The sequence below is a fragment of the Saccopteryx leptura genome, chromosome 6 (assembly GCF_036850995.1).
Source record: "Saccopteryx leptura isolate mSacLep1 chromosome 6, mSacLep1_pri_phased_curated, whole genome shotgun sequence".
In the NCBI taxonomy this organism is placed as follows: Eukaryota; Metazoa; Chordata; class Mammalia; order Chiroptera; family Emballonuridae; genus Saccopteryx; species Saccopteryx leptura.
In genome coordinates, this window is record NC_089508.1 from 63,089,856 (window position 1) to 63,117,527 (window position 27,672).

Sequence of the window (27,672 nt, forward strand, 5' to 3'; positions counted from 1 at the left end):
AAAAAGAAGAAAAGGAAAAAAAATAAAAATAAAACTAGACCACTTTCTTACATTAGATACAAGAATAAACTAAAAATAGATTTAAGAATTAATGTAAGACTCAAAACCATGAAACCCCTGGAAGAAAATACAAGCAGTAAACTCAAACATTTTTCTTAGGAATATTTTTTCTGGTATTTTCCTCAGGCAAAGGAAACAAAAAACAAACAAATAAATGGGACTACATCAAATTAATAAGATTTTTTTTTTTTTCATTTTTCTGAAGCTGGAAACAGGGAGAGACAGTCAGACAGACTCCCGCATGCGCCCGACCGGGATCCACCCGGCACGCCCACCAGGGGCGACGCTCTGCTCACCAGGGGGCGATGCTCTGCCCATCCTGGGCGTCGCCATGTTGCGACCAGAGCCACTCTAGCGCCTGAGGCAGAGGCCACAGAGCCATCCCCAGCGCCCGGGCCATCTTTTGCTCCAATGGAGCCTTGGCTGCGGGAGGGGAAGAGAGAGACAGAGAGGAAGGCGCGGCGGAGGGGTGGAGAAGCAAATGGGCGCTTCTCCTGTGTGCCCTGGCCGGGAATCGAACCCGGGTCCTCCGCACGCTAGGCCGACGCTAATAAGATTTTTGTAAAGCAAAAGAAACTAGCAACAAAATGAAATAACTTACTAAAGAAGATATTTGCCATAGATACATCCAATAAAATGTTAATATCCAAAGTTTATAAAGAGTTCAAACAACACCAAAACAAACAATTTAAAAATGGGCAGAGAACCTGAATAGGAACTTCTCCAAAGAGAACATACAGATGGCAAACGGACATGAAAAGATGCTCATCATCACTAATCACCAGCAAAATACATATGAAAACACATTGAGATATCACCTCACACCTGTGAGAATGGCTATCATCAATAAATCAACAAAAACAAGTGTTGGTGAGGATGTGAAGAAAAAGGAAACCGTTGAACAATGCTGGTAAGGATGAAGATTGTTGCACCCCTTACAGAAAACAGTGTTCCTCAAAACACTGAAAATAGAACTGCCTTATGACCCAGCGATTTCACTCCTATATATCTGAAGAAACTGAAAAAGTACTTGAAATGATATATGCACCTCTATTTTCATTGCAAAGTTATTTACAATAGTGAAGATGTGGAAGCAGACCAAGTACCCATCAGTAGATGAGTGTATAAAGAAGATGTGGCACATATATGCAAGGGAATATCACTTGGCCACAAATAGAATGAAATCTTACCACTTGTGACAATATGGATGGACGTAGAGGGTATTTTGCTAAGGGAAATCTAAAAAACAAAATGAATGAACAAAACAGAAACAGACTTATAGATGCAGAGAACAAACTGGTGGTTGCCAGATGGAAGGACGGCTGTATGATAAAAGGAATATAGTCAATATTGTAATAACTATGTATGGTGCCAGGTGGGTACTTGAATTATTGGGGTGGTCATTTCATAAACTACATACTCATCTAGAGACTATGCTGTACACCTAGAGCTAATATAAAATACTGAATGTCAACTGTAATTGAAAAATAAAATTAAAAAGAAAACACTATTATAATCCTAAATGTCAAACAATGAAAACAGAGACTGGAAATACATGAAGCCAAACCAATACAACTGAAAGGAGAAACAGACAAATCCACAATTCTAGTCAAAGAATTGGGCACCAGCACCCTTCTCTCAGTAATTGATATAACAAGTAGAAAATCAATAGGATACATAGACTACTTGAAGAACAGAATTAATAAATTTCACCTTACTGATAGTTATAGAACACTCTACTCAACACAGCATAACATACATTCTATTCAAGTGCACATGAAGCATTCTCCAAGAGAGACCAAATGCTGGTCCATAAAAGTAATTGGAAAAAATTATAGAAGAGTGAAATCATACAGAGCAGGTTCTCACAACACAGAATTAAATTAGAACTCAGTTAACAGAAAAACAAAAACTCCATAATGACTTAGAAATTTAAAAATACATTTCTAAATAATCCAATAATCCAGAAAAATCAGAAATGAAATTAGAAAATACTTTGAACTTAATCAAAATATAAAGACAATATGAAAATTTGTGGGATGTAGTTAAAGCGGCACTTAAAGAGAAAAACTTATAGCTTTAAATGCTTATATTGGAAAAAAGAAAAATATAAAAATATAAAATTATCTAAGCTTTACCTTAAGATTCCTAAAAAAAGAGCAAACGGAAATCTAAAGGGTAAAAATCAAGATATAAAATACTGACTAACAGTGGGGGGGGGAGGAATCAATGAAGCCAAATGTTGATTGAAAATTTCAATGAAATCGATAATTATCTAAGATGTGGTACATATATACAATGGAATATTATTCAGCCATAAGATGAAATACTGCCATTTATAACAATATTGATGGACCTTGAAAATATTATGCTTAGTGAAATAAAGTCAGTCATAAAAAGGTAAGAACTATATGATTTCATTCTTATGTGGGATATAAACTGAGACTCACATATATACAAAAGTACAGTGGTTACCAGAGGAAAGCTGGGTAGATGTATTCAAGGGGTCAATTATACAGTGCTGGAAGGTGGTTTTATTTTGAGTGACGGACACACAAAGCAATGTATAGACCGTGTGCCAAGATGTACACCTAAAACCTGTGTGATCCTATGGAATAATGTCACCACATTAAATTTAATTTCTAAATAAAAAATAAAAGTTAAAACAAAATTTAAAAATAAAAATAAGCCAATTTTGAATTACGGAAAAAAAAGAACAGCGAAGAAGCAAATTACCATATTTCCCATGTATAAGACGCACCCTTTTTTGAAAAACTTGGGGTTTAAAAACTGGGTGTGTCTTATACAGTGGTTATAGTTTCTTTTTGTTTTGTTGTTTTTACTTGCATTTCCTGCTTTTTCACACTCATTTTTGCACTCACTGTTTCGCATATGTTACCGGTATATTATGGTAGGTTACGTTTTGCCACATTCTGCCCAGAAATGGCTCAGAAAAGATTTTCGTATAGTGTTGAATTCAAGTTAAAAGTGATTCATTTTGCAAAATTTGATTTAAATCGTGCTGATGAGCATAAGTTTGGTCCTCCTTCAACTGAGAAATCAATCCGAGACTGGCCACGGGAAGAAGAAACCTTACTGAAAACACTACGGCAGAAGAAGGTCATGAGAGGCAAGTCAGCAACATGGTCTGATTTAGAAAGAAAACTGAAGATATGGATTGAAGAGCAAAGGGCAGTTGGAATTCATGTGTCCACAAAGATGGTTCAACATGAGGCAAGAAGAATTGCTGAGGAAAAAGAAGTTACTGATTTCAAAGGAGGACACAATTGGCGCCTCAGGTTCATGAAACAGAATGGACTAAGCATGCGTACATGCACCAGCCTCAACAGATGCCTGAAAACTTATGAGCAGAAGATCCTCGAATTTCATCGTTTTGTCATTCAATGTTGGAAGACACATCAGTTTGAGTTGGGACAGACTGCAAATATGGACAGTCTCCCTTCAATTTGATGTCCCAAGTAACAGAACTATTGATAAGGGGGTAGAACTGTAACTGTGAAGACAAGTAAACATGAAAAGAGCCATTACACAGTTGTTCTACCTTGTTGTGTTGACAGAACCAAGCTGCCTCCTATGCTGATTTTCAACTGTTAGACAATGCCAAAAAGCCCTGGCCAGTTGGCTCAGCAGTAGAGCATCGGCCAGGCATGTGGAAGTCCCAGGTTTGATTCCTGGCCAGGGAAGTGCCCATCTGCTTCTCCACTCCTTCCCCTTTCCTTTCTATCTCTCTCTTCCCCTCCTGCAGCCAAGGCTCCATTGGAGCAAAGTTGGCCTCTGCCTCAGGTGCTAAAATGGCTCCAATTGCTGTGGAGGAATGCCCCCCGGTGTGTATGCCAGTTGGATCTTGGTCGGGTGCATGCGGGAGTCTGCCTGTCTGCCTCCCCCCCTCCCACTTCTCACTTGAGAAAAATACAAAAAAAAAAACCCAGAACCCAAAACAATGCTAAAAGAAGACACTGCTTGAGGAGTGATTGTCCACATCATGATAAGGGTTAGATCAGGGGTCCCCAAACTACGGCCCACGGGCCACATGCGGCCCCCTGAGGCCATTTATCCGGCCCCCACTGCACTTCCAGAAGGGGTACCTCTTTCATTGGTGGTGAGAGGAGCATAAGATGCATCCACATCCTGTGCTCCTGGAGTATTGTATGTGGCATCGCTCACATACAGTACTACTTCCGGTGACACGAGATGCACACGTCATGGCTCCGGAAGCGCGTCATATCACTTGTTACGGCTAGCAGTGACAAATATGGAACCAGACATTGACCATCTCATTAGCCAAAAGCAGGCCCATAGTTCCCATTGAAATACTGGTCAGTTTGTTGATTTAAATTTACTTGTTCTTTATTTTAAATATTGTATTTGTTCCCGTTTTTTTTTACTTTAAAATAAGATATGTGCAGTGTGCATAGGGATTTGTTCATAGTTTTTTTTTATAGTCCGGCCCTCCAACAGTCTGAGGGACAGTGAACTGGTCCCCTGTGTAAGACGGATCAGAATGGGGACCCTTGGGTTAGACGGATCAGAATGGGATGAAGATCTGGTTTGAGAAAGTTTGGAGGAGACCAGGTGGGCTCTTACACATACTTGCCCTATCAGTGCTTGATCAGTTCAGGACACGCATAACAAAAAACACAACGAAGATTGCTGCAGAGCAAAAAACAAAACTTGCCGTCATACCTGGAGGCTTGACATCCCAGCTCCAACCACTTGATGTCAGCATTAACAAACCCTTCAAAGCTGCCATGAGAGATGGATAGAACCAATGGATGAAGTCTTCTGGAGACAATTTGAAACCAGCAGGAAGAGGGAAGAAAACAACTATAGGAGAAGTTTGTACCTGAGTGAAAAGATCCTGGGATGATATCAAGAATAAGATTGTGCCTGACCAGGTGGTGGCACAGTGGATAGAGCGTCAGACTAGAATGCGGAGGACCCAGGTTCAAGACCCCGAGGTTGCCAGCTTGAGCGTGAGCTCATCTGGTTTGAGCAAAGCTCACCAGCTTGGACCCAAGGTCGCTGGCTCAAGCAAAAGGTTACTCGGTCTGCTGTAGCCCCCTGGTTAAGGCACATATGAGAAAGCAATCAATGAACAACTAAGGTGTCGCAACAAAAAACTAATGATTGATGCTTCTCAACTTTCTCCATTCCTGTCTATCTGCCCCTATCTATCCCTCTCTCTGACTTTCTCTCTCTCTGTCTCTGTAAAAAAAAAAAAAAAAAAAAAAAAAGAGAGAGATCGTTGTTAAGTCATTTAACCTTGGAGTAGTACGAATGTTTATGTACGTCCTCGTGCCTCCTGACCATCCAAGAGTACAATTGTACACGTATGTCTTTAAATTTTGAGCTGGAGCAGTAAATGTATGTTCTCCTTGTTTCCATAAATTGATTATTAAATAAACATGATTTTTTTTTCTTTATTTTTCTGAAGCTGGAAACGGGGAGAGACAGTCAGACAGACTCCCGCATGCGCCCGACCGGGATCCACCTGGCACACCCACCAGCGGGCAACGCTCTGCCCACCAGGGGGCGATGCTCTGCCCCGACCAGAGCCACTCTAGTGCCTGGGGCAGAGGCCAAGGAGCCATCCCCAGCGCCCGGGCCATCTTTGCTCCAATGGAGCCTTGGCTGCGGGAGGGGAAGAGAGAGACAGAGAGGAAGGCGGGGGGGGGGGGGTGGAGAAGCAAATGGGCGCTTCTCCTATGTGCCCTGGCCGGGAATCGAACCTGGGTCCCCCGCACGCCAGGCCGACGCTCTACCGCTGAGCCAACCGGCCAGGGCCCAAATAAACATGATTTTAAGTTAATAAAACTGGAACTGGAACTAATTTCATTTTGTGGAAAAAAATTTACTCCTAGGGGTCAGAGAACATAAAAGAACTCACTACTCAAAAAGGGGTAAGAAGTGTGGCATTTCAATGCCATAGATGGAAATGAGGAAAAGGCAATATATGAAGACAGAGATTCATCATCAGACACAGATGAGGACAAGCTAATGAATGGGAATTTTGACAGTGATGAGGAGTTGTATGAAGTTTATGATGAATAAAACTTGAGTTCAATATCTTTATGTAATACATTTTTTTCAAATTTTGGGCCCCACAATTAAGGTGCATCTTATACATGGGAGTGTCTTATACATGGGGAAATACAGTATTAATATAAAGAATTATACAGAAGTCATTAGTATAAATCATACAGGCATTTAAATATAATAAAGGACTATTTTGGAAAAATATAAACCAATAAATTTGACTACTTAGATGAGATGGAAAAATTTCTTGAAAAACACAGATTGCCAAAACTGACAAGTAATAGAAAATAAAAATAGACTTATCTGCATTAAAAAAATTGAAATGGGAATTAAAATCCTTCCTAAAAGAAAACTCCACACCATAAGGTTTTACCAATAAATTATATCAAACATATAGATAAATGAACATATAGAATAATGTAAAAGAATAGAGTCTACAAAGAAAGTCAATTCATTTTCTACACAGGTGCTATGATAATTGAATAGAGAAAGAACAGTATTTTCAACAAATGATGGTGATTTTGTGGGGGGAAAAAAAGTGAACCTTGTCTTTTATCCTCATTCCATAACACAAAATTAACTAGATCATAGATCTATTTATATATCAAACGTACATAAAGGCTAAAACCATAAAACTTCTATAAAGAAAACAAAAAGAAAATCCTCATGACTTTTAGAAGGGCAAAGATTTCTTTTTCTTTTCTTTTTTTTTTTTTACAGAGACAGAGGGAGAGTCAGAGAGAGGGATAGACAGGGACAGACAGACAGGAACGGAGAGATGAGAAGTATCAATCATTAGTTTTTCCTTGCGCATTGCCACACCTTAGTTGTTCATTGATTGCTTTCTCATATGTGCTTTGACCGCGGGTCTTCAGCAGACCAAGTAACCCCTTGCTCGAGCCAGCGACCTTGGGTCCAAGCTGGTGAGCTTTTGCTCAAACCAGATGAGCCTGCGCTCAAACTGGCAACCTCGGGGTCTCGAACCTGGGTCCTCAGCATCCCAGTCCGACGCTCTATGCACTGCGCCACCACCTGGTCAGGCAAGATTTCTTAAATAGGATGAAAACAAAAACCACAAAAAATAATTTTTTGGAATTTATCAAAATTTGAAACTGCTGCCTTTTGAAAGATATTATCAAGAAAATTAAAAAGCCAAGTCAGATTGGGAAAAACTTCACAATATATACTCTTCTAGCAAAGGGATTATATAAAAAATACACAAAGAACTCTTACTACAACTCAGTTTTTTAAGTGGACAAACGGTTTGAACTAACACATCACAAAAGAAGATATACAAATGGTCAAAAATATATGAAAAGATGCTCAAGATCAATAGTTATAAAGGAAATATAAATAAAACTGTAATAAGATAGAACTTCTGCCCTCCAGAATGGCTAAAACTAAAAAGACTGACAATAGCAAGTGTTGATGAGGCTACAGAATAACTGGACTCTCATATATTGCTAGTAGGAATAAAATATAGTGCAATCACTGTGGAACATATAATTTGACAGTTTCTTAAAAAGTTAAACATTCACTTTCCATCATACCCAGGAATTCTACTCCTAGTTATTTATTCAACATTATGAGTGATTTGAATATGTCTACACACACACACAAAAATGTGTCTACATAAAACACCTGTACATGAAAATTCATAGTAGCTTTATTTCTAATGGTCCAAAGCTGAAATCAAATCAAATGCACATCAACTGGCAAACAAATCAACAAAATGTGGTCAATTCATACACAAATACTACTCAGCAATATAAGGAAATTAACACAACACACAGTTGCATTGATGATTCTTATAAACAATATGCTGAACAAAAGAAGCCCGATGCATACTTATGATTCCATGTATATGAAATTTTAGAACAGGAAAAACTAATCTGTAGTAAAAGAATGCAGATAAGTGGTTGCCTGGGACCACTGAAAGAAAGTAGGGATTGATGGGGAGAGCAAACTAAGAAAAATTTTGGAAAGAGAGCAGTGATAGAAATTTTCATTATCTTTATTGTGATGGTGGTGGTGGTGGTGGTGGTGGTGGTGGTGGTTACAAGGATGGATTAGTTTGTAAAAACTCAAGAGTTGTACTATTAAACACATATATTTTATCGTATTTTAGTTATTCCTCAGTAAAGTTGATTTTTAAACAGAGATCATTCAGAGTAAAACAAAACCCAATGCTGAAATAAAATGATTTGTTTTTGTTTTAGAAATAATTTCATCTGTTAGTGTCAGCAGCTACAATAATATACATAATTGTTTAAATAATTAGCTTTTGCATGTTTATAGAAGCACTCCGTCAAATGCAAGCTGTTTTGTATTTCTGTGAATTATATAAGAGATTTGTTTCTAGAAATATATAAAGTAAATGGAATTAACAAAGATAGATTCAATCTTGAGTTCCATATAACCCAGAAGAGTTATTACACTTCTCTGGCTGCTAGGTAGATAAGGATCCAAGCTGGGAAGTTTAGAGCAAATAAAAAGTTCCCACAAAAATCTTTAGATAAGCAATGTATCACAATTACTGAGTACGGTCACTATGAACCAAGTTTCAAATATTTAACTCTAAACAGCAGTGACATTTTAGAATACCTGGCTGCTTAAGTCTATTTACTGTGGTGGTGGGAGTAGGGTTAGAGAAGGAGTGTACATGGTTTGTAGGGAAAAGAAAAACACATACTTTGGAGACAAACACTGAACTCTGCTCTGCTACTCCTATATGACCTTGGCCAATTTCCTTAATCTCTCAGACTCAGTTTCCTTTTCTGTAAACTGTGTTTTGCCTGGCACGTAGCACTAAAAAAAAAGTTAGTTCCTTCTCTGCCCATACAAAGGTGGAGTTATAATCAATGTAGTGCTTTGGGAATATTAATCTGTTGACAAGAGTACAGGATACAATGGATAAGGAAAAGAGAAAGGACATAAAATAACCAGTGAGGAGGATCAGAAGTAATAGTAGCTTGAACCAAGTAATAAGTGGCAATGGGAATCGAAAAGAAGAGATAAATGAAAACAGTAGGAAATGCACAGGATTGGGTATGAGGGCCAAGAACAAGAAAAGAATCAAAGATATAAACGAGGCTTCAAGATTACGTGAGACTATAGCAATGATATGACCAGAGCTTAGTTGCCTAATGACAAATGATAAAGTCGATACAAAATAAAACGGTTGTTTCCCAGATACAACAGCTTTTTTTCCCCACTTAGACCACTTGTCCAGATTTAGATCAATAAAAATATAATATGAAACATATTTTTAATTTTCTGGTAGCCACTTTTATAAGTAAAATTAATACTATATTTCACTTATCCCAATATATTCAAAATATTATCATTTCAACATGTAACCAATTTTAAAATATTAATAAAATTTTACATTCTTTACTTTTTTACATTTAGTCTTCAAAATCTGATGTTTATTTTACACTTACAGCACGTCACAATTTGTACTAGTCACACTGAGTAGCTACTGTATTGGACAGCACAGGATGAGAGTATTAGATACTATAATCAGCTTTTATCTCCAGATGAGTAGGTAAATAAAATGTAGTAATGTTATACTACTCAGCAATACAAACAAATAGACTATTACAACATGGTGAATCTGAATGCTAAGTGAAAAAAAAAAAAACAGACTCAAAAGGCTACCATGTGATTCTATTTCTATGACATTATGGAAAAGGCTAAAATATAAGAACCAAAACCGGATGAGTGGTTGCCTGAGGCTGGGAGAAGAGGAAGAACTTGACTAAATTCACAAGGGAATTTTGTGGGATGATGGATCTGTTTTATATCTCAATTATGGTGATGGTTACATGACTCTGCATCTATCAAAAGTCATAGAACTGTATATTAAATAGGGTTATTTATTGTATATAAATTATATCTCAATAAATCTGATGTTAAAAATGTATTACCGGAATATAATGCTAATTATACATGATCAAAATGTTTAAAAATAGGCACTTTTATATGAACAAACTAAAGAGAAGTATGAAGCAGTAATGAAGAATGTATATTTTCTTACTACTTAAATCTCAATACATGCTACAGTACATAAACTTTATCATCCCTCCATCTTGCAATGTAAAACTGCATAGTTTATTTTTATTAATATAATGGTATATAATATGAAATTTTTTTTTATAATATGAAATTTTTAAATAGGATAGTTTATTTAAAATATATTCTCACCATAGATATTACACCAAAAGCACAAGCAACCAAAGAAATATTAGATATATTGGACTTCAAAATTAAAAACTTTTGTGCTTTAAAGGTTACCATACAGAAAGTGTAAAGACAGCCCAATGAATGGGAGAAATATATGCACATCATACATCTGATAGGGGACTGTATTTAGAATACAAAATGATCTCTTACTACTTAATAATTTAAAAATTCCAATTTCAAAAATGGGCAAAGGGTCCGAATCAACATATCTCCAAAGCAGACATACAAATGGCCAATAAGCATATGAAAAAACTTTAACATAATTAGTTATCAGGCAAATCAAAATCACAATGAGATAACCACTTCACACCAACAGAATGGCTATAATGAAAAAAAGATAATCTAATGTGTTGGTAAAGATGTAGAGAAGTTGGAACTCTTATACACTGCTGGTGGAAATGTAAAGATGGTATAGCTGATATGGAAAACAGTTGGCAGCTCCTCAAAAGGTTAAATAAAGGGTTAACATGTGATCCAGCAATCCCTCTCCTAAGCATTTACCCAAGAGAAGTGAAAACATGTCCACACAAATAACTGTATGTGAATGTTCGTAGCATCACCATTCATAACAGCCAAAAAGTGGAAATAACCCAAATATCCATCAACTGATGAATAGATAAATGTGTTATATCTATACTCTCCCTGAAAAGGACTAAAGTGCCATAATGTGGATAAATCTTTTTTTCTTCTTCTTTTTTTATAGAGACAAAGAGAGAGTCAGAAAGAGGGATAGGCAGGGACAGAGAGAGACGAGAAGCATCAATCATCAGTTTTTTGTTGTGACACCTTAGTTGTTCATTGATTGCTTTCTTATATGTGCCTTAACCGCGAGCCTTCAGCAGACCGAGTAACCCCTTGCTCGAGCCAGCGACCTTGGGTCCAAGCTGGTGAGCTTTGCTCAAATCAGCTGAGCCCGCACTCAAGCTGGCGACCTCGGGGTCTTGAACCTGGGTCCTCCGCATCCCAGTCCGACACTCTATCCACTGTGCCACCACCTGGTCAGGCTGGATAAATCTTGAAAACACTTTAAGATGAAGATGTTGGCCTCAAAATACCACACACTGTATAATTCTATGTACATGAAGTATTCAGAATAGGCAAATCTATTGAGACAAAAAGTAGATTAGAAGTTCCCTAGAGCCCTGGCCAGATAGGTTGGTTAAGAGTGTTGTCCGGTAGCAGAGAGGTTGCCAGTTTGATCCCTGGTCAGGGCACATACAGTAACAGATTGATGTTCCTCTCTCTCCCTCCCCCTGCCTCTCTAACTAAAATCAATTAAAAATAAAAAGTTCCCTAGAGCTGAGAGGTTTGAGGAAAAAGAGACTGGGATACTTGGCTAAAGAGTTTGGGTATCTTTTTGGAGTGATAAAAATAGTCTAAAATTAATAGTGGCAACAGTTGCACAACTCTGTGAGTATACTAAAAGCCACTGAACTGTACACTTTAAATGAGTGAGATGTACTATATGTGAAATATATCTCAATAAAGCTATTTAAAAATAGTCTCTTATATGGGGGGGTAAGAGTTTTTAGTCAATATTAACAAAATAAACAAGCAAAAGTGGTGTCTATACAAATGTGTAAATCTAGTGTTTTAGTGCACTTTTAGCAGAGTAATTACCCTTTCTACTGAAGACAGCTGTTGTTGTAATCCATCACACTTTTTGTTTGCTTCTTCAAAAAGTGTTTTATATTTTTCTGCTTGAGACTGTTGTAAATTAATTGTTCGCTGCTGTCTTGCACAATCTTCTTCAAAATTTTTTACTTGAGATTTTAAATCCTTAATTTCATCCTCCTATAGTTATAAAATTATAAATTATGTAAAAACATGCACATGATTTGGTATCAAAACAAAAAACAAAAAGGAACTTCAGGTGATCTTTGATATTCATCTTAAAAAATGGAAGTTATTTTATTTATGTTTAAGAGCTTGTACTTATAAGTCTAATATAGAGAATTCTGATTGCTAACAAGTATTTAAAATGCTTTAGCTCTGAAAATTCAACATCTTAGAATAAAGTTCAGTATTTACATACAATTTTTTAATTCAAATTTAACTGAATTATGTCTCAATGAAGCTATTTTAAAAATATAATTGAAATTGCTCCTAAAATATCTTTTAATATTAGAGCATGGATAGTGAGAGGTTTTCAAAACTTACCTTTTTACTGCATTCACGTACAACATTATCCAATTCCTGCTGCATAACACGAAGTTTGGCCTTCAGAAATCGGATCTGTGCTTCTGTGGATTTAATTATACTTATTGCCTTTCACTGAATCTAAGATGTCATCATTTATAAGACAGATCATTATAGTATGAAAGAACAAAAATGCTCCAGGTCTCACAAGAGATCTCTTTTTGGGAACACTAAAGACCCTAAATAACCCTCATGTAAAGATAAATAAAAAATAAATCCACCCAACAGAAACAAACTGTTCACATCTCAACAATGGAACCAAGTAAAGAAAGGGGGGAAAAAAACCCCTCCTGAAAATCTGAACCACAAGGCAGTATTCACGTAAGTTTGCAGGCTGAATTCATACTTACGTAGGTGGTCCAAAACACCCCAAACAATTTAAAGTGGTCCTCAGGTAAGTAATGTCCCCAAGTGTTTGGCAGAAACAAACAAATTCTCTCCAGCAAAACTATACTTCAAACCCAATCACTATAATTATAAAATGCCTTTGTAAGACACATCCCAATTTCAGAGAAGTTAAAATGTGTCCTAGAAACAAAGAAATACACTAATACCTTACAGCTTTCTCCCACAAACTCTTTTTTTTTTAAATTTTTTTTTTAATTTTTATTTATTCATTTTAGAGAAGAGAGAGAGAGGGAGAGAGAGAGAGGCAGAGAGAGAGAGAGAGAGGGAGAGAGAGAGAGGAGAGTCAGGGGGGAGGAGCAGGAAGCATCAACTCCCATATGTGCCTTGACCAGGCAAGCCAGGGTTTCGAACCGGCGACCTCAGCATTTCCAGGTTGACGCTTTATCCACTGCGCCACCACAGGTCAGGCCACAAACTCTTTTTAAGATCTACCTTTATTCAATAATATCAACAGTAAATCTCTGAGGTTTATAGGCTTATAAAAGTAAATAAAGTGAAAAAGGAACTTAGAACTAACTTGTAATTGATTCAATCATTTATTCCAAAAACAAACATTGAGTCTCTACCATGTTCCAGGCATAGTAGGGATGTAAGGCAAGCTTGGCCCTCATGGAGCTTGAGTAAACATTCTGAAACCATCGCTAAGCAGTCATTAGGATAAATCCCACAGGGCACAAAACATCTCCGTACATATTTCCTGTTCCAAAGCTCTCATGAAATGTCCTCAGTGCTACCATGGACTGATGAACTGTGGTTGACTCTAACCCACCTAGATCTCTCTAGAGTCAATTCTCCTTCTAGCCTCTCATGTAACTTCAGGCTAACAGGAGATGGAATGGGAATGATACATTTAAAGTGTGATATTTTTAGCACTTGGTCACTAGGGGAAAGGAAGGAAGAATGGGACAGCATGATTTTTTTCTACTATCTCCTTCTCTCCCCTTTAGGTCTACAACACTAACCTCCCCATCACACTCCAACCTCAGTCTTACAAAGCAATCTGTGCTGCTAAACTATTTTTTGATCTCCCTACCTCACCCCCCACAGGTAACCCTAGGCAATCATCTGGGATAAAAGAATAAAAGGTGAGACACCTAAGCCAAAAATTCTCAACAGGGAGGTAAAGTGGCAGAAGGGCGATTCAGCAATTAGAAAACGTAGCAATTTAAGGCAGGCTGTTGGTGCTGGTTCCCTGTTAGCTGGGAGGATGAACACTGTAACAGGACCATGGTTGACCGTGTACTGAGGAACAGCTAACACCAGACCACTGAGTCCTTGAAGGCATCTTAACAGAGATATAAAGGCAACTTCCTGCTTCATTTAACTTCCCTCCTGACAACTAGCCTCAGAAAGCTTGGATAGGTCAATAAATGTAATAAATGCATAAAAGAATTGTTTCTCACTTGACTAACTAGCACACACACGATAATCATTATACATTTAATGGTTGTGATTTTCACAGAATCAGAATTTTAAAGATAAAAATTATAATCATCCAATACTAACTACTAAATTTTGAAACTAAGATATTACTATTATAGAGGGGCTAAAAGTAGCTCACCTGAAATAACAATTAATTATAGTTCAGCATTAACTTGAGTATATACTAACATATTGTCTAAGTTTTTGTTTACAATAGCATAGCTGACTCCTCATAAAGGCATTACTGGTACTAACTAACAATGTTTTTAGATGCTCTAAACTTATATTACTGTTTTCCTAGTGGTATGAAGAAAATGAGCTTACAAGAAAGAAAATATTTTAATTTATTTATTGATTTCATAGAGAGAAAGATCAATTTGTTGTTCTACCCGTGTATGTGCTCATTGGTTGATTCTTGTATGTGCCCTTACTGTGGAGCAAAACCACAAGCTTGGCGTATCAGGACAGTGCTTTAACCAACAGAGCTCACTGGCACAATGCAGTGTGCAGATGATGTTTTGCTGAATTATACACCTTAAACTTGCATATCTTTCAACACCAGTATCACCCCAATAAATTTAATAGAAAAAGAAAAAAATTATATTCATTAGAAACTCATTTGATCATTTTACCTGATGCTACATCTATAATACATTTATCCTTTTGCATGTGTCAAATTAATATGAAATAAGTAGAATAACAGAAAATTAAAAAAATTCAAAAATTTAATGATTAGCTTTGGGGTATTTTAACCTTAGCTGAACAGGTCAATGAAACCAATACCATAAAAGAGACTAGTTCAATGAAACCCTACTTACCCATCATCCACTTTCAACAATTACTGACTCAGAACCAGTCACTTCATTTACAATACCAACTCATTCCTTCTACTGCCATATCCCACTTGAGACAGATACAAGACATCACAGTACATTTTTAAATGCAACAAGGGAAGTTCCTAAATATCTTTTTCTAAGTAATTGTAATAGAAACAAAAGAAAACCTACCTGTTCCAATGTTTTTACTAATACCACAAAAAATATCATCATCTATATAATCAGGTAAGCCTTCTTCTTCCAGTCGCCCTTCAATTTTGCTAACTGTTTTTGCAAGAGAAAAGTCTGAGAAATCCTCTGGAATGGCAACATCATTCACAGTTTGTACATCAGAGTACTTCAATTTTATACTAAAAAAGAAAATCACATAGATAAATGTACATTATATAAACTTTATATATCATAAATAAGGTATGACTCCTAGATATGACTTTTATCCAAATACAAAGTATATCAAAATTATTATAAATTTCAAATTATATAATTGATATTTTCAAGGACTATTGTAGAAGAAACTTAGTAGACTTTCAATCTTTATGAATTACACAACCAGAGGGCTAGAGAAAGCTTTGAGGCCAGTTTGTTTAGATATTGCCTCAAAACAAACATCAAAACTAAGAGAACTGAACTTGGCCTTGTAGGTAAAAGCTAGCCTGTGGTTTTTAATTTTACACGCTTCTAGAGAACTGTACAAATTGATAGCACTCTAGCCATAATTCTGCAAACACTGAACAATAATAGTAACTCTTGAAAAAGCATTACAGAGTAAAGAGTTATTAGCTCTAACTCAACATTTTTTTCAAACTAAAGGAACACCCTATAACCAGGATCAAAGTCGACAAAATGAAGGGAAGAAATATGAAATAAAGGTCACTTCCAAAGGCACTGAAGTATGTGCCAGATCTAACCAGGTTTATGGTTCCAAAAGCCTTACTTTTTACTTAAGTGTAACTACTTTTGACACATAAGCAAAGGCTTCTGAATTCTATTTAGAAAAACAAGTTTTTCTTTACAAAGTAGACTTGAAGTCTAAAAATACGATAACAGTTTCTAGTTATGTATGCATATAATAGATGTTCTCTTTTCTTCAAGTGATGGATTTTAGATTTCCCCTTCCTATCCTTTCACTATTTTTATCTCTCCTTTATTGAAAAAAGTTATTTAATTGAATAAAAGACACAAGAATGAACAAAGATTTTTCCCAAATTATAATGCAATTATCAGTTTGGATAAGTAATAGACATATAAAAAAAACTTTTTTAAGTGAGAGGAGGGGAGATAGAGACTCCTCCTGCATGTACCCTGACCAGGATCCACCCAGCAACCCCAGTCTGGGACTGATGCTCTAGTCAACAGAGCTAGCCTCAGTGCCCGAGGCCGACGCTCAGACCAACTGAGCCACTGGTTGCAAGAGGGGAAGAGGGAGAGAAAGTAGAGAAGGAGGGGGAGAGAAGCAGATGGTTGCTTCTCTTCTGTGCCCTGACCAGGAATCAAACCTGGGATGTCCATATACCAAGCTGATGCTCTATCCACTGAGCCAACTGGACAGGGCCTAGACATTCAATTTAACAACTTCCTATGAAGAAGAAGCTGACTGGTGCAAGCCACTGCAGGTATGACCCTCTTGGGTCCCATTTTATAATTAAAATACTAAGAACAGACTTGAATTCTTTTGTATTAAAAACAATAGAATGTAAATTATAATTATAGTCTTATTTAGAGCAAGCAAAATCATTATATACCTCAAAATATACAATAAGGTATGGTGCCCTGTTAAACAGTCATACAGTATAGGACTATTTCGATTACTTGAGAGAACTAAGCAGAAAATAAGACCTAGGTTCTAATCATAGTTCTAAGTAAATATCTCACTAAAAATAACATTTTCTGTCATGTGCTTTATAAGTAAATTCACAATGCCAAGAAACAGTCATCAAAATTCTGTACATGTGTTGAAAGAAAATATACAAATTGTAGATGTATACACATACATACATGTGTATGATTTTGCATAAAATCTGCCATTTATTAAGGAGAATAATTAGTAAATTCATGAATCAAGGTTATGCTTTTTATACTTCCATTTTGAAGACTATGCCTTGATTACATGCATTACCGTATTAAAATATTGAATAATGAGATGGCATGTAAAGAATTCAAATTTTACTTGGGAGAATTTAGTTCCATCAGTTAATTTTTGCACTGATGAATTTAATTTAAAAATCATATTAAAAAATGAAACCTAGCCTGTTTTTGACTGTTGTTTTTTTTTTATTCACTCAAGTATTTTTTTTTTTTTTACAGAGACAGAGAGAGAGTCAGAAAGAGGGATAGATAGGGGCAGATAGACAGGAACGAAGAGAGATGAGAAGCATCAATCATCAGTTTTTCTTTGCGACTCCTTCGTTATTTACTGATTGCTTTCTCGTATGTGCTTTGACCGTAGGCCTTCAGCAGACCTAGTAACCCCTTGCTCAAGACAGGGACCTTGGGTCCAAGCTGGTGAACTTTGCTCAAACCAGATGAGCCCGCGCTCAAGCTGGCGACCTCGAGGTCTCGAAGTTGGGTCTTCTGCATCTCAGTCCAATGCTCTATCCACTGCACCACTGCCTGGTCAGGCCACGCAAGTGTTTTTTGAGTGTCTTTTTATACAGGGCTCAGAGGTTAAGCTCAGAGACCTTCTCATTTGGTGAGGAGTTTCAATTTCAGTGTAGTGGAAAAGTTGGGAGAACAGAGTAGACTCTTTCACAGTAGTAAATTGAAAGTGTATAAAATAACATAAATAAGTATTTCACTTCTTGCAATTATTATGAAACAGAATTTTTGAAAGAAAGGGGCCATTGAGATCATTAGATCAGTAACTTCACTTTGCATTTGAGGAAACTGAGGCCCAGAAAGATAAACTGACTTACCTAAATTCAAGTAATTATTGGCATAAAGGGACAAAAACTCCCAACTTAAAAATTCTCACTCTGTATGAGCTTATTGAGACCGAAGTGAAATACAGAAAGTGGAAGTTTATGCTTCTGATTTTTTCTTTATTTAAATATTTTGCCCCACCACCTTTTTTAAACAAGCTTCCTTTTCTCCTTTATTTTCTTTTCTCTTTACCTTCCTGTCACATAATAGAGAACTGCAAGGAACGGGCCGGGGGGAGGGGGGGAGTGCTGTGCTTATTCAGAAACCTGAGTTAGAATCCTGGTTTTGCTACTGAACTAACTGGTTCTTTGACCTCTTGGGGTCGTCATTTACCTCAGGAACAGTGTCCTCCTCGTGTGTAAAATGTGGGTTTTAATAATTACCAGACAGACTGAAGAGTGCCCGGCATATACTGTACACAATAAATATTTGCTGATTGAGTGAATGAAAAAAAAACTAACCGCTGCAAAACATTTCTGAGTAGAAAACATTTTAAATTATTGAATATGGATAGATATATACAATGTAATTTTATACATTTTAGGGTAAAAAAGATCTGAAGAAACAGAAAGTCCAATAATTAAGAATGATGATACTGTAAATTATAAAATTTAGAAAAGAAAGTATACTTTTAAAACTGTACTATACCTTGAATTTGTTTTCCTCCCTTTATCTGCAGAGCATAGTTTTTTTTTAACCTTGTTTACTGGATCAATGTTTTTGGCCTTTGACTACATGAAGAGAATTTAAATTATTGATTAGATCCTAACTATTCGCCAAGGAAAGCAATTTTGTATTATACAAACTTGCTAATTTGCTACATAAAAGAATTGTTATTTTCATGAAATGAATCAAATTGTATTTTTTTAAAATCCCACATTTGTAAAGCTGGAAGAGACCTACATACCATTAGAACCAAGATATTACAAGATAAGGAAAATGAGTCCCAAAGATTCAATAATATTCAGCTAGCTGGTGGAATATTAAACTGGATGTTCTGACTCACAGAATTTAGTTCTCTTTACTAATAATTCCCCAGACAGGCTTTCATGTTACCTCAACCCAGATCCCCGTGGTGGGGAACTTACAGATCCCAGTAAGCTCAGCATCTACAATAGTGATCTCTACTCTGTAAATATTTAAATGAATGAATAAACCTTTGAAATCACATTCTTTGCAAATGAACACTTTTCTTTTCCAGATCTTCTATGTAGTAAATTTGGGTTTCAGAGAGAAAGTTAAAAAAATCCTTAGGTACAGGCTCATTTTACTTAAAATTTTTTCCATTGTATCTCCAAATTGTTCAGTGAAATAATGAGACAAGAAAGGACTCCATTTATTTTATGAGTAAAATTTCATGAAGGCATCTACCAAGGCTTTAATCTATTTCTAGAGTCATAACCCTTTCTGTTTTGACTAAGTCTAAAAAAACCAAGATTTTACAGAATGTAATTATATTCACAAAAAGTTTGATTTCATACCTGAGTTTCTGAATGTAGATGAACTGTCCCTTCAGATAACAAATCTCTACAGACCAAAAATAAATACATGTTAATAACAGATGAGACTGAGCTGAGACACAATAAAATTCAACAGCAACTATATTTGAAAGGAAAAATGTACATCAAGTAGACTTTGCTATAATTCTAGTTATGCATATGTTAATTTATTAACATGAGTGTCACAAAAGAGAAAAGTGCTTAGGTTAAGTAATTCACCTTGGAAATGCGGTAATTGAATCCTCCACAACCACATCAAAATTACAACTACAGTACACTACAAAACAGCCTGAAATCTGGCTGAATGGAAGTCTGACAACTAGGGATTTTATAAAGCAGCCACATTGAGACTGGTAGGGATGTGGAGACACAAACCACACTGGTCCCACACTTATGAGTGGCAGATAAAAATCAGGAGGGATATCTCATCTGCAGAGATTCCCCCTGAAAAGAGAGGGGTCCCAGCCCACACCAGACCTCACTGCCCAGGGTCCCAGTGCCAGAAAGAAGTCCCCATAATTTGTAGCTGTAAAACCCCAGCAGGAGTTGTGGCTAAGTGAGACCAAGGGCTTTTGGAGTCCCAGGAAGCTCTTCTTAAAGGGCCCGTCCATGAACTACCTCATACTGGCTCTCTCACCTCCAGCACTGGCGCAGCAGCTTGAAAGGAACCAGGGACATACCGGGAAGAACTAAACTGTCTCCTGTCAGAGTAAGAATTGGGAAGCAGCTTCCTGCCAGACAAAAACGCTGACAGAGGCCACTGTTCCTTTTCTGAGACCTACCCCCATCCCCCAGATAGAGTTGGAGGCGGGCACCTTATCTGAGTCTCCATCAACCAGTATTCCCTGAGATCCTGCCCCACCCAACTTGTGGGACCACCCAAGCTGTTTCCAGAGGCTTTTCCATTTGAATGGCCTGTCTTGGATCATTATTCAGACCTTCTTAAAATCTCTCCAACAACAGCATTTGGCCTCAGCATGCCCATATCTCCCACTAAGTGGCCCCAGGCCTGGCACTAGCAACAGCTGGCCTTGGTTCACAGCTTGGCCTCTCCTGGGCACCGCTAAGCCCAACACTAGTAGCAGCCGCAGATTACTTTGTAGCTCATACCAGGTGACTCGGGGCAGAACACAGAACACAGGCAGCAGCTGACCTTGGAATGCACCTTCTGGAAGACCCCAGAGCCAGCATACCTAGAGGACAGCTTCAGACCACATCAAGGCATCACCCAACCATCTCAAGTGACACACTCAAAGGGTGGCCTCAGGGGCCCCAGAGAACAGGTGAAGTAAGTTCTGCTCCATGGAGTGGGCTGCACAAAGGTGATCCTCCACGGTGGTTGAAGCCAGTCTCTGCAGCTGATTGGCTGAGGGGTAAATTCCTCCCACAGATATGCCAAGAGCAATCAAGGCTAAACTACATCAGGAGGGTGTACACAGCCCATGAGGGTTGAGGGTCACACTACTGGTGCCCAGCTCAGGTGAATGGGGAGGCTGTGCCACTGGACCCCACAAAAATATCTACTACACAAGGCCACTCTACCAAGCTTGGGAGTCATAGCAACTCTACCTAATACATAGAAACAAACACAGAGAGGCCGCCAAAATGAGGAGACAAAGAAACATGTCCCAAATGAAAGAACAGAACAAAACTAGAAAAAGAACAAAATAGAGACAACCAAGTAGATGCAGAGTTTAAAACACTGGTTAAAAGTATGCTCAGTGACTTAGTGAGAACTTAGAAAAGACACAGGAAAGAAAAATGGAGATAGAAAACATAAAAAAAAACCTGTCAGAAATGAAGAATACTCTAAATCAGGGGTCTCAAACTCAACTCAGCATGTGGGCCACAGAGCAAGATCACAGCCGTTCAGCGGGCCGCACTAGGTCTACAAAAGGCAACTGTTACGCAACACTTTTCTCACTGCAGTTGAAAACAAAAAAAAATCAGTATAAAATTATTCGGCGGGCCGCGAGTTTGAGACCCCTGCTCTAAATGAAATGAAGAATTCATTACAGGGAATCAACAGTAGAGTAGATGAAGCAGAGGATCAAAACAGAGATCTGGAATATAAGAAAGCACAAAACACCCAATCAGAACAGAAAAAAAAACAACAACAAAAAAACCCCAAATGAAAATAGTGTAAGGACTATCTGGGACAACTTCAAGTGTACCAACATCTGCATCATGGTGGTGTTGGAAGAAAGAGAGCATGAAATTGAAAATCTATTAAAAAAATAGAGACAGAAACTTTCCTAACCTGGTGAAGGAAACAGAAATACAAGTCCCGGAAATACAAGGAGTCCAAACAAGATGAACCCAAAGAGGCCCACACCAAGCCATATCTTAGTTAAAATGCAAAAGGTTAAAGACAAGAGAGAATTTTATTTTACTTTTTTTTCTGTATTTTCTGGAGTGAAAAGCAGAGAGGCAGAGAGACTGACTTCATGCATGCGCCCGACTGGAATCCACCTGCATGCCCACTAGGGGGCGATGCTCTGCCCATCTGGGGCATTGCTCTGCTGCAACTTGAGCCATTCTTGGGCCTGAGGCAGAGGCCATAGAGCCATCCTCAGCGCCGGGGCAAACTTTGCTCTAATGGAGCCTTGGCTGCAGGAGGAGAAGAGAGAGATAGAGAGAAAGGAGAGGGGGAGGGGTGAAGAAGCAAATGGGCGCTTCTCCTGTGTGCCCTGACCGGGAATCAAACCCGGGACTTCCACATACTGGGCTGATGCTCTACCACTGAGCTAGCCAGCCAGCACCAGAGAGAATTTTAAAAGAGGCAAGAGAAAAGCAGTTAATTATCTATAAGAGAGCTCCCATTTGCTGTCAGCTGACTTTTTATTTTTTTGTATTTTTTGGAAGTTAGATGTGGGGTGGCAGCCAGACAGACTCCCGCATGTGCCCGACTGGGATCTACCCAGCATGCCCACCAACGGACGATGCTCTGTCCATCTGGGGTGCTGCTCCGTTGCAGCCAGAGCCATTCTAGCATCTGAGGCAGAGGCCATGGAGCCGTCCTCAGGGTCTTGGCCATGGAGTCTTGGCTGCAGGAGGGGAAGAGAGAGATAAGAGAAGAAGAAGAGGGGGAAGGGTGGAGAAGGGAGAAGCAGATGGGTGCTTCTCCTATGTGCCCTGACCGAGAATCAAACCCAGGACTTCCACACATTTGCTGACGCTGTACACTGAGCTAACCCACCAGGGCTGACTGACAGTTGATTTCTTTTTTTTTTTTTTGTATTTTTCTGAAGCTGGAAACGGGGAGAGAGTCAGACAGACTCCCGTATGCACCCGACTGGGATCCACCCGGCACGCCCACCAGGGGCGAGGCTCTGCCCACCAGGAGGCGATGCTCTGCCCCCCGGGGCGTCGCTCTGCCGCGACCAGAGCCACTCTAGCTCCTGGGGCAGAGGCCAAGGAGCCATCCCCAGCGCCCAGGCCATCTTTGCTCTAATGGAGCCTTGGCTGCGGGAGGGGAAGAGAGAGATAGAGAGGAAGGAGGGGGAGGGGTGGAGAAGCAAATGGGCGCTTCTCCTATGTGCCCTGGCCGGGAATTGAACCCAGGTCCCCCGCACGCCAGGCCGACGCTCTACCACTGAGCCAACCGGCCAGGGCCTGGCAGCTGATTTCTTAACAGAAACTTTGTAGGCCAGAAAGGAGTGGCAAGAAATATTCAAAATCATGAAAAGCACAAACCTACAACCAAGATTACTCTACCCCAGCAAAACTATCATCAAGCAAAGATAGAAGTGAGGACAGATAAAGAGCTTCTCAGACAAGAAAAAGCTAAAGGAGTTCATCACCACCAAACCTGTATTACATGAAATATGAAAGAATCTTTTCTAAGAAGAAGAAAAATTAAAGATAAAAAGTAAGAATAAAGTGTCAATAAATACATACCTAACACATTTGAATCTAAAAGAAAACAAACAGAACAGAAACAGATTCATAGATGCACAGAACATTTTGACAGCTGCCAGATGGGAAAGGAACTGGGGTAGGTGAAAAAGGTAAGAGATTAAGCAGTACATACTGTTACAGAATAGACACGTGGATATAAAGTACAGCATAGGGGACATAGTTCATAATATTCCAATAAGTATATATGGTGTTAGATGGGAATGAGATTTATCAGGATGATCACTTAGTAAATTATATAAGGTTTAATCATTGGGGTGTACACCTGAAACTAATATAATATTGTATGTCAACTGTAACTGAAAAATAAAAATGATTTAAAAAATAATTCACTTTTGGTAACATATACTATAATGTCAAGTTTTTTAAAGAAAAATACAGCATAAATCTTAATGAGTGGAAAATCATAAGAAGTGATTATTGGATATACACAGAGATTATCTCTTTTACAAAATGATTCACCACAGGGCTTTTTACCATGAGCCCACTCAATGTTATTATTCCTTTGTCTAATGCATTTAAATATATAGTTGGTCAGTGTCTGTTTTACCCATTACATTGTGAACTCCATGATGGTAGCAATGATGTGTTCACTGTTCACCTGCTCTAGAACATATACCTGGCATATAAGCTCTTAAATTGGCACTAAACATTTGTTAAATGTATAAATATATTTAAAATAAAATTCACTTTTATGCACAAATTTTTCAAAATATATTTGTAGCTTATTTTTTTCAATTACAGGTAACATTTAATATTACTTTCAGGTAGACAGCACAGTGGTTAGACATTTATATAATTTATGAAGTGATCCTCCCAATAACTCTAGTACCTACCTGGTATCCTACATAATTCAAAATATATTTGTAGTTTAAAACAACTAGTGCTTAGGAGGATCTGCAAATTATAGCTCACAGGCTGAATCTAACCATGTCCATTCATTTCCACATTGTCTATGGATGTTTTGACTACAACAGCAAAGCTGAATAAGTTGCAACAAAGATTAGTTCACAAATCCAAAACTATTTATTGTCTGCTCTTCACAGGAAGTCTGCCTACCCTGATCAATCGTCTAGAATCATTTCCAACATGTTTTAATAGATCTAAAAACCTACCACACTAGTTATCTACTGTTGCCATGAAAAACAAAAACAAAACCTCCTTTATATTCTCTAAGAACTCCTAACCATAGTAAAGGATATAAAAACAAAATTATTTTTCATCAGATGCCACCCACTGAACTAATAATATATAGATTTTTCCTAACATTAAATACAAAGATATATTTAGATGTTATTAAATATAAACTCTTAAAGAAAAAGAAAAAGCTCTGGAAGAAAAAATGGCTTTCAAAATATCTTAAAATTACAGATTAAAGAATCATTCTCACATATGACATGAAAATGTTTTCAGATTTTATGTAAATTTTAAGTATCCTCTTTAACCACCCTCATTTTAAATTAATATCTGCCATTTCTTTACATTTTCTGCATCTGCCATCTCCCCTTCCCACCTCATATACACATCAGCCAAAGGACATTTAACGCTTATCTGTTTCCTTCAGTTTTAGCAGTGCTATTACTTTGCTAATATTATTTTCATTAAAATAAATGAACTAAAGAACACAGTATTCTGATTATTTTTGTTAAACAATTCCATGAAAGGTTTGTAACATATTTGAAATGTTCTGTGTGGTAAACCTTGCTTTCAGCAGACTGAAGGTTATGTATGCTATACCTTTAGGACTCTAAGTTCTGGTTTTCCTATCACATTGTTTGGCAAAGTAACCCTGGATGCAGAATACTTATTATAATATTTATATATACTGCCTGTAATAATCTAGGTAAATTATCATTGTTCTAAACTGAAATAATCTCTTTACAAATTATCTCCCACCTTCAGTAATTTCCAAGTAATAGCCTAGTGCCATGTTTCATGTGGTAAAAGCCATCTGTTCAAAATCATTTTTTTTAAAGCCACCTGATCTAGGTAAAGAGAGGTGTCATCACCATTTAGCACTTAAGGAAAATTTAGTAAAAGAAAATCAACAGATCTATGCTTGTGAAATCAGTCTCTCACTTGCTTCAACAGAAACTAAAGATCAGCTTTTATTACCATCACTCTAATCCTTTAGTTTACTAAATAAAAGCCATCCTAATGTAATCCAAAGTTTGAAATTTTGATAACTATTAAACATCATTTTCCATAAAATATCAGAGCATTATCTATAATAAAGATAAGTAGTTCCATGTTATATATACATACATATATCAAACTGATGATGTAATGTATATGGCAAATTTGTTTAATTTCAAAAACAAATAAAAACAACACACTAGGCATTGATTCTTTGGGAGCAAGACCTGCTCTGTTTACTCATCATTGTACCACCATTAGTTAGACCTGGCACTAACGGTGTTCAAAATTATTTTTTCAGTTTTATTGAAATACAATTAAATATACCCTTATCAGGTATACAGTTCTATAAATTTGAACAAACTTATATGGTCAGGTAAGCACTACAACAACCAAGACAGAATATTTCCATCATCACAAGAAGTTTCCTTGTGCCCAAACGTAGATAATCCCCTCCCTTCCCTTGAGCCCCACACAACCACTTCTTTAATTTCTGTCCCTATAGTTTTACTTTTTCTAGAACATCAAATAAATAAAATCATACAGTATATACTTTTTTTAGTCTGGCTTCTTCCACTTAGCATCCATGTTGCTGCAGTATTTGTAGTTCATTGCAATTTATTGCCAAGTAGTATTCCATTACATGGATATACCACAATTTGTTTATCCATTCACCAATTGATGGATATTGAGCTGTTCCCAGGTTTTGGCTATTATGAATAAAATGGCTATAAATATTTGCATACAAGTTTTTGCTTGCAAATATATCATTTCTCTTGGTTAAACAGAGGGGAATTGGAGGAAGAAGAAGGGGAAGGGTGGAGAAGCAGATGGGCGCTTCTCCTGTGTGCCCTGACTGGGAATTGAACCCGGGACTTCCACATGCTGGGCTAATAATGCTCTACCATTGAGCCAACCAGCAAGGGCCTGGCCAGGGCTAAGTTTTAAAAAATTAAAGAAGGAGAGGGAAAATGGCGATGGAGTAGGCAGACGTTACAACTCCTACCTCCCAGAACCAAAGTAGATTACAACTTAATTTAGGAACAATCAACTTGAAAAACCAACTTTGGACTAAACTAAGAGGAATCTATAACAAAGCATCACTGAAGAAGCCACACTGAAACTGGTAGGAAGGGTGGAGATGTGGAAAGGGCTGCCCTGCTCCCATGAGTGAGAGGCAGCCCAGAGGGTCTCCCATGGCGGGGAGGGTTGCCCTGAAGGTTGTGGGTTCTCAGCCCCAGGACCGAAACCCTAGCCTGGAGCCCCAGAGACTAGAGGAGGTGTACAAACAGTATTTAGCTGAAAGAAGAGCCTAGTTACTGTTTGCAAGAGGGAGACAGAACTCTCAGACCCAGGTTCCATCTTAAAGGGACCTCGCAGAAAACCTCATTCACAGCCACTTAACTGAGGCTCCAGGAGCGGGGAGCGCCTAGAGCAGGGGTTGGGAACATTGCGAGCCAGATGTGGCTCTTTTGATGGCTGCATCTGGCTCGCTGACAAATCTTTTTTTTTTTTTTTCTTTTTTCATTTTTCTGAAGTTTGGAAACAGGGAGAGACAGTCAGACAGACTCCCGCATGCGCCCGACCGGGATCCACCCGGCACGCCCACCAGGGGCGACGCTCTGCCCACCAGGGGGCGATGCTCTGCCCATCCTGGGCGTCGCCATGTTGCGACCAGAGCCACTCTAGCGCCTGAGGTAGAGGCCACAGAGCCATCCCCAGCGCCCGGGCCATCTTTGCTCCAATGGAGCCTTGGCTGCGGGAGGGGAAGAGAGAGACAGAGAGGAAAGCGCGGCGGAGGGGTGAAGCAAATGGGCGCTTCTCCTGTGTGCCCTGGCCGGGAATCGAACCCGGGTCCTCCGCACGCTAGGCCGATGCTCTACCACTGAGCCAAGACAAATCTTTAATAAAAAAAAAATAATGTTAAAAATATGAAGCATTCTCATGTATTACAATCCATTCATTTCCTACCG

At 38.1% G+C, this 27,672-nt stretch overlaps 1 protein-coding gene across 1 annotated transcript in view; it reads right to left on the reverse strand.

The window, feature by feature from the left end:
* The window catches only part of TEX9 (testis expressed 9), a 74,404-nt gene that overhangs the window by 30,979 nt on the left and 15,753 nt on the right, over nucleotides 1-27,672 (reverse strand). Inside the window, exons 5-9 of the mRNA XM_066343243.1 lie at nucleotides 19,628-19,673; nucleotides 18,795-18,877; nucleotides 15,399-15,577; nucleotides 12,523-12,605; nucleotides 11,983-12,156 (exon numbers count right to left, since the gene is read on the reverse strand). Coding sequence (XP_066199340.1) covers nucleotides 11,983-12,156; nucleotides 12,523-12,605; nucleotides 15,399-15,577; nucleotides 18,795-18,877; nucleotides 19,628-19,673 — 565 coding nt within the window. The remainder of the gene's footprint in view (nucleotides 1-11,982; nucleotides 12,157-12,522; nucleotides 12,606-15,398; nucleotides 15,578-18,794; nucleotides 18,878-19,627; nucleotides 19,674-27,672) is intronic.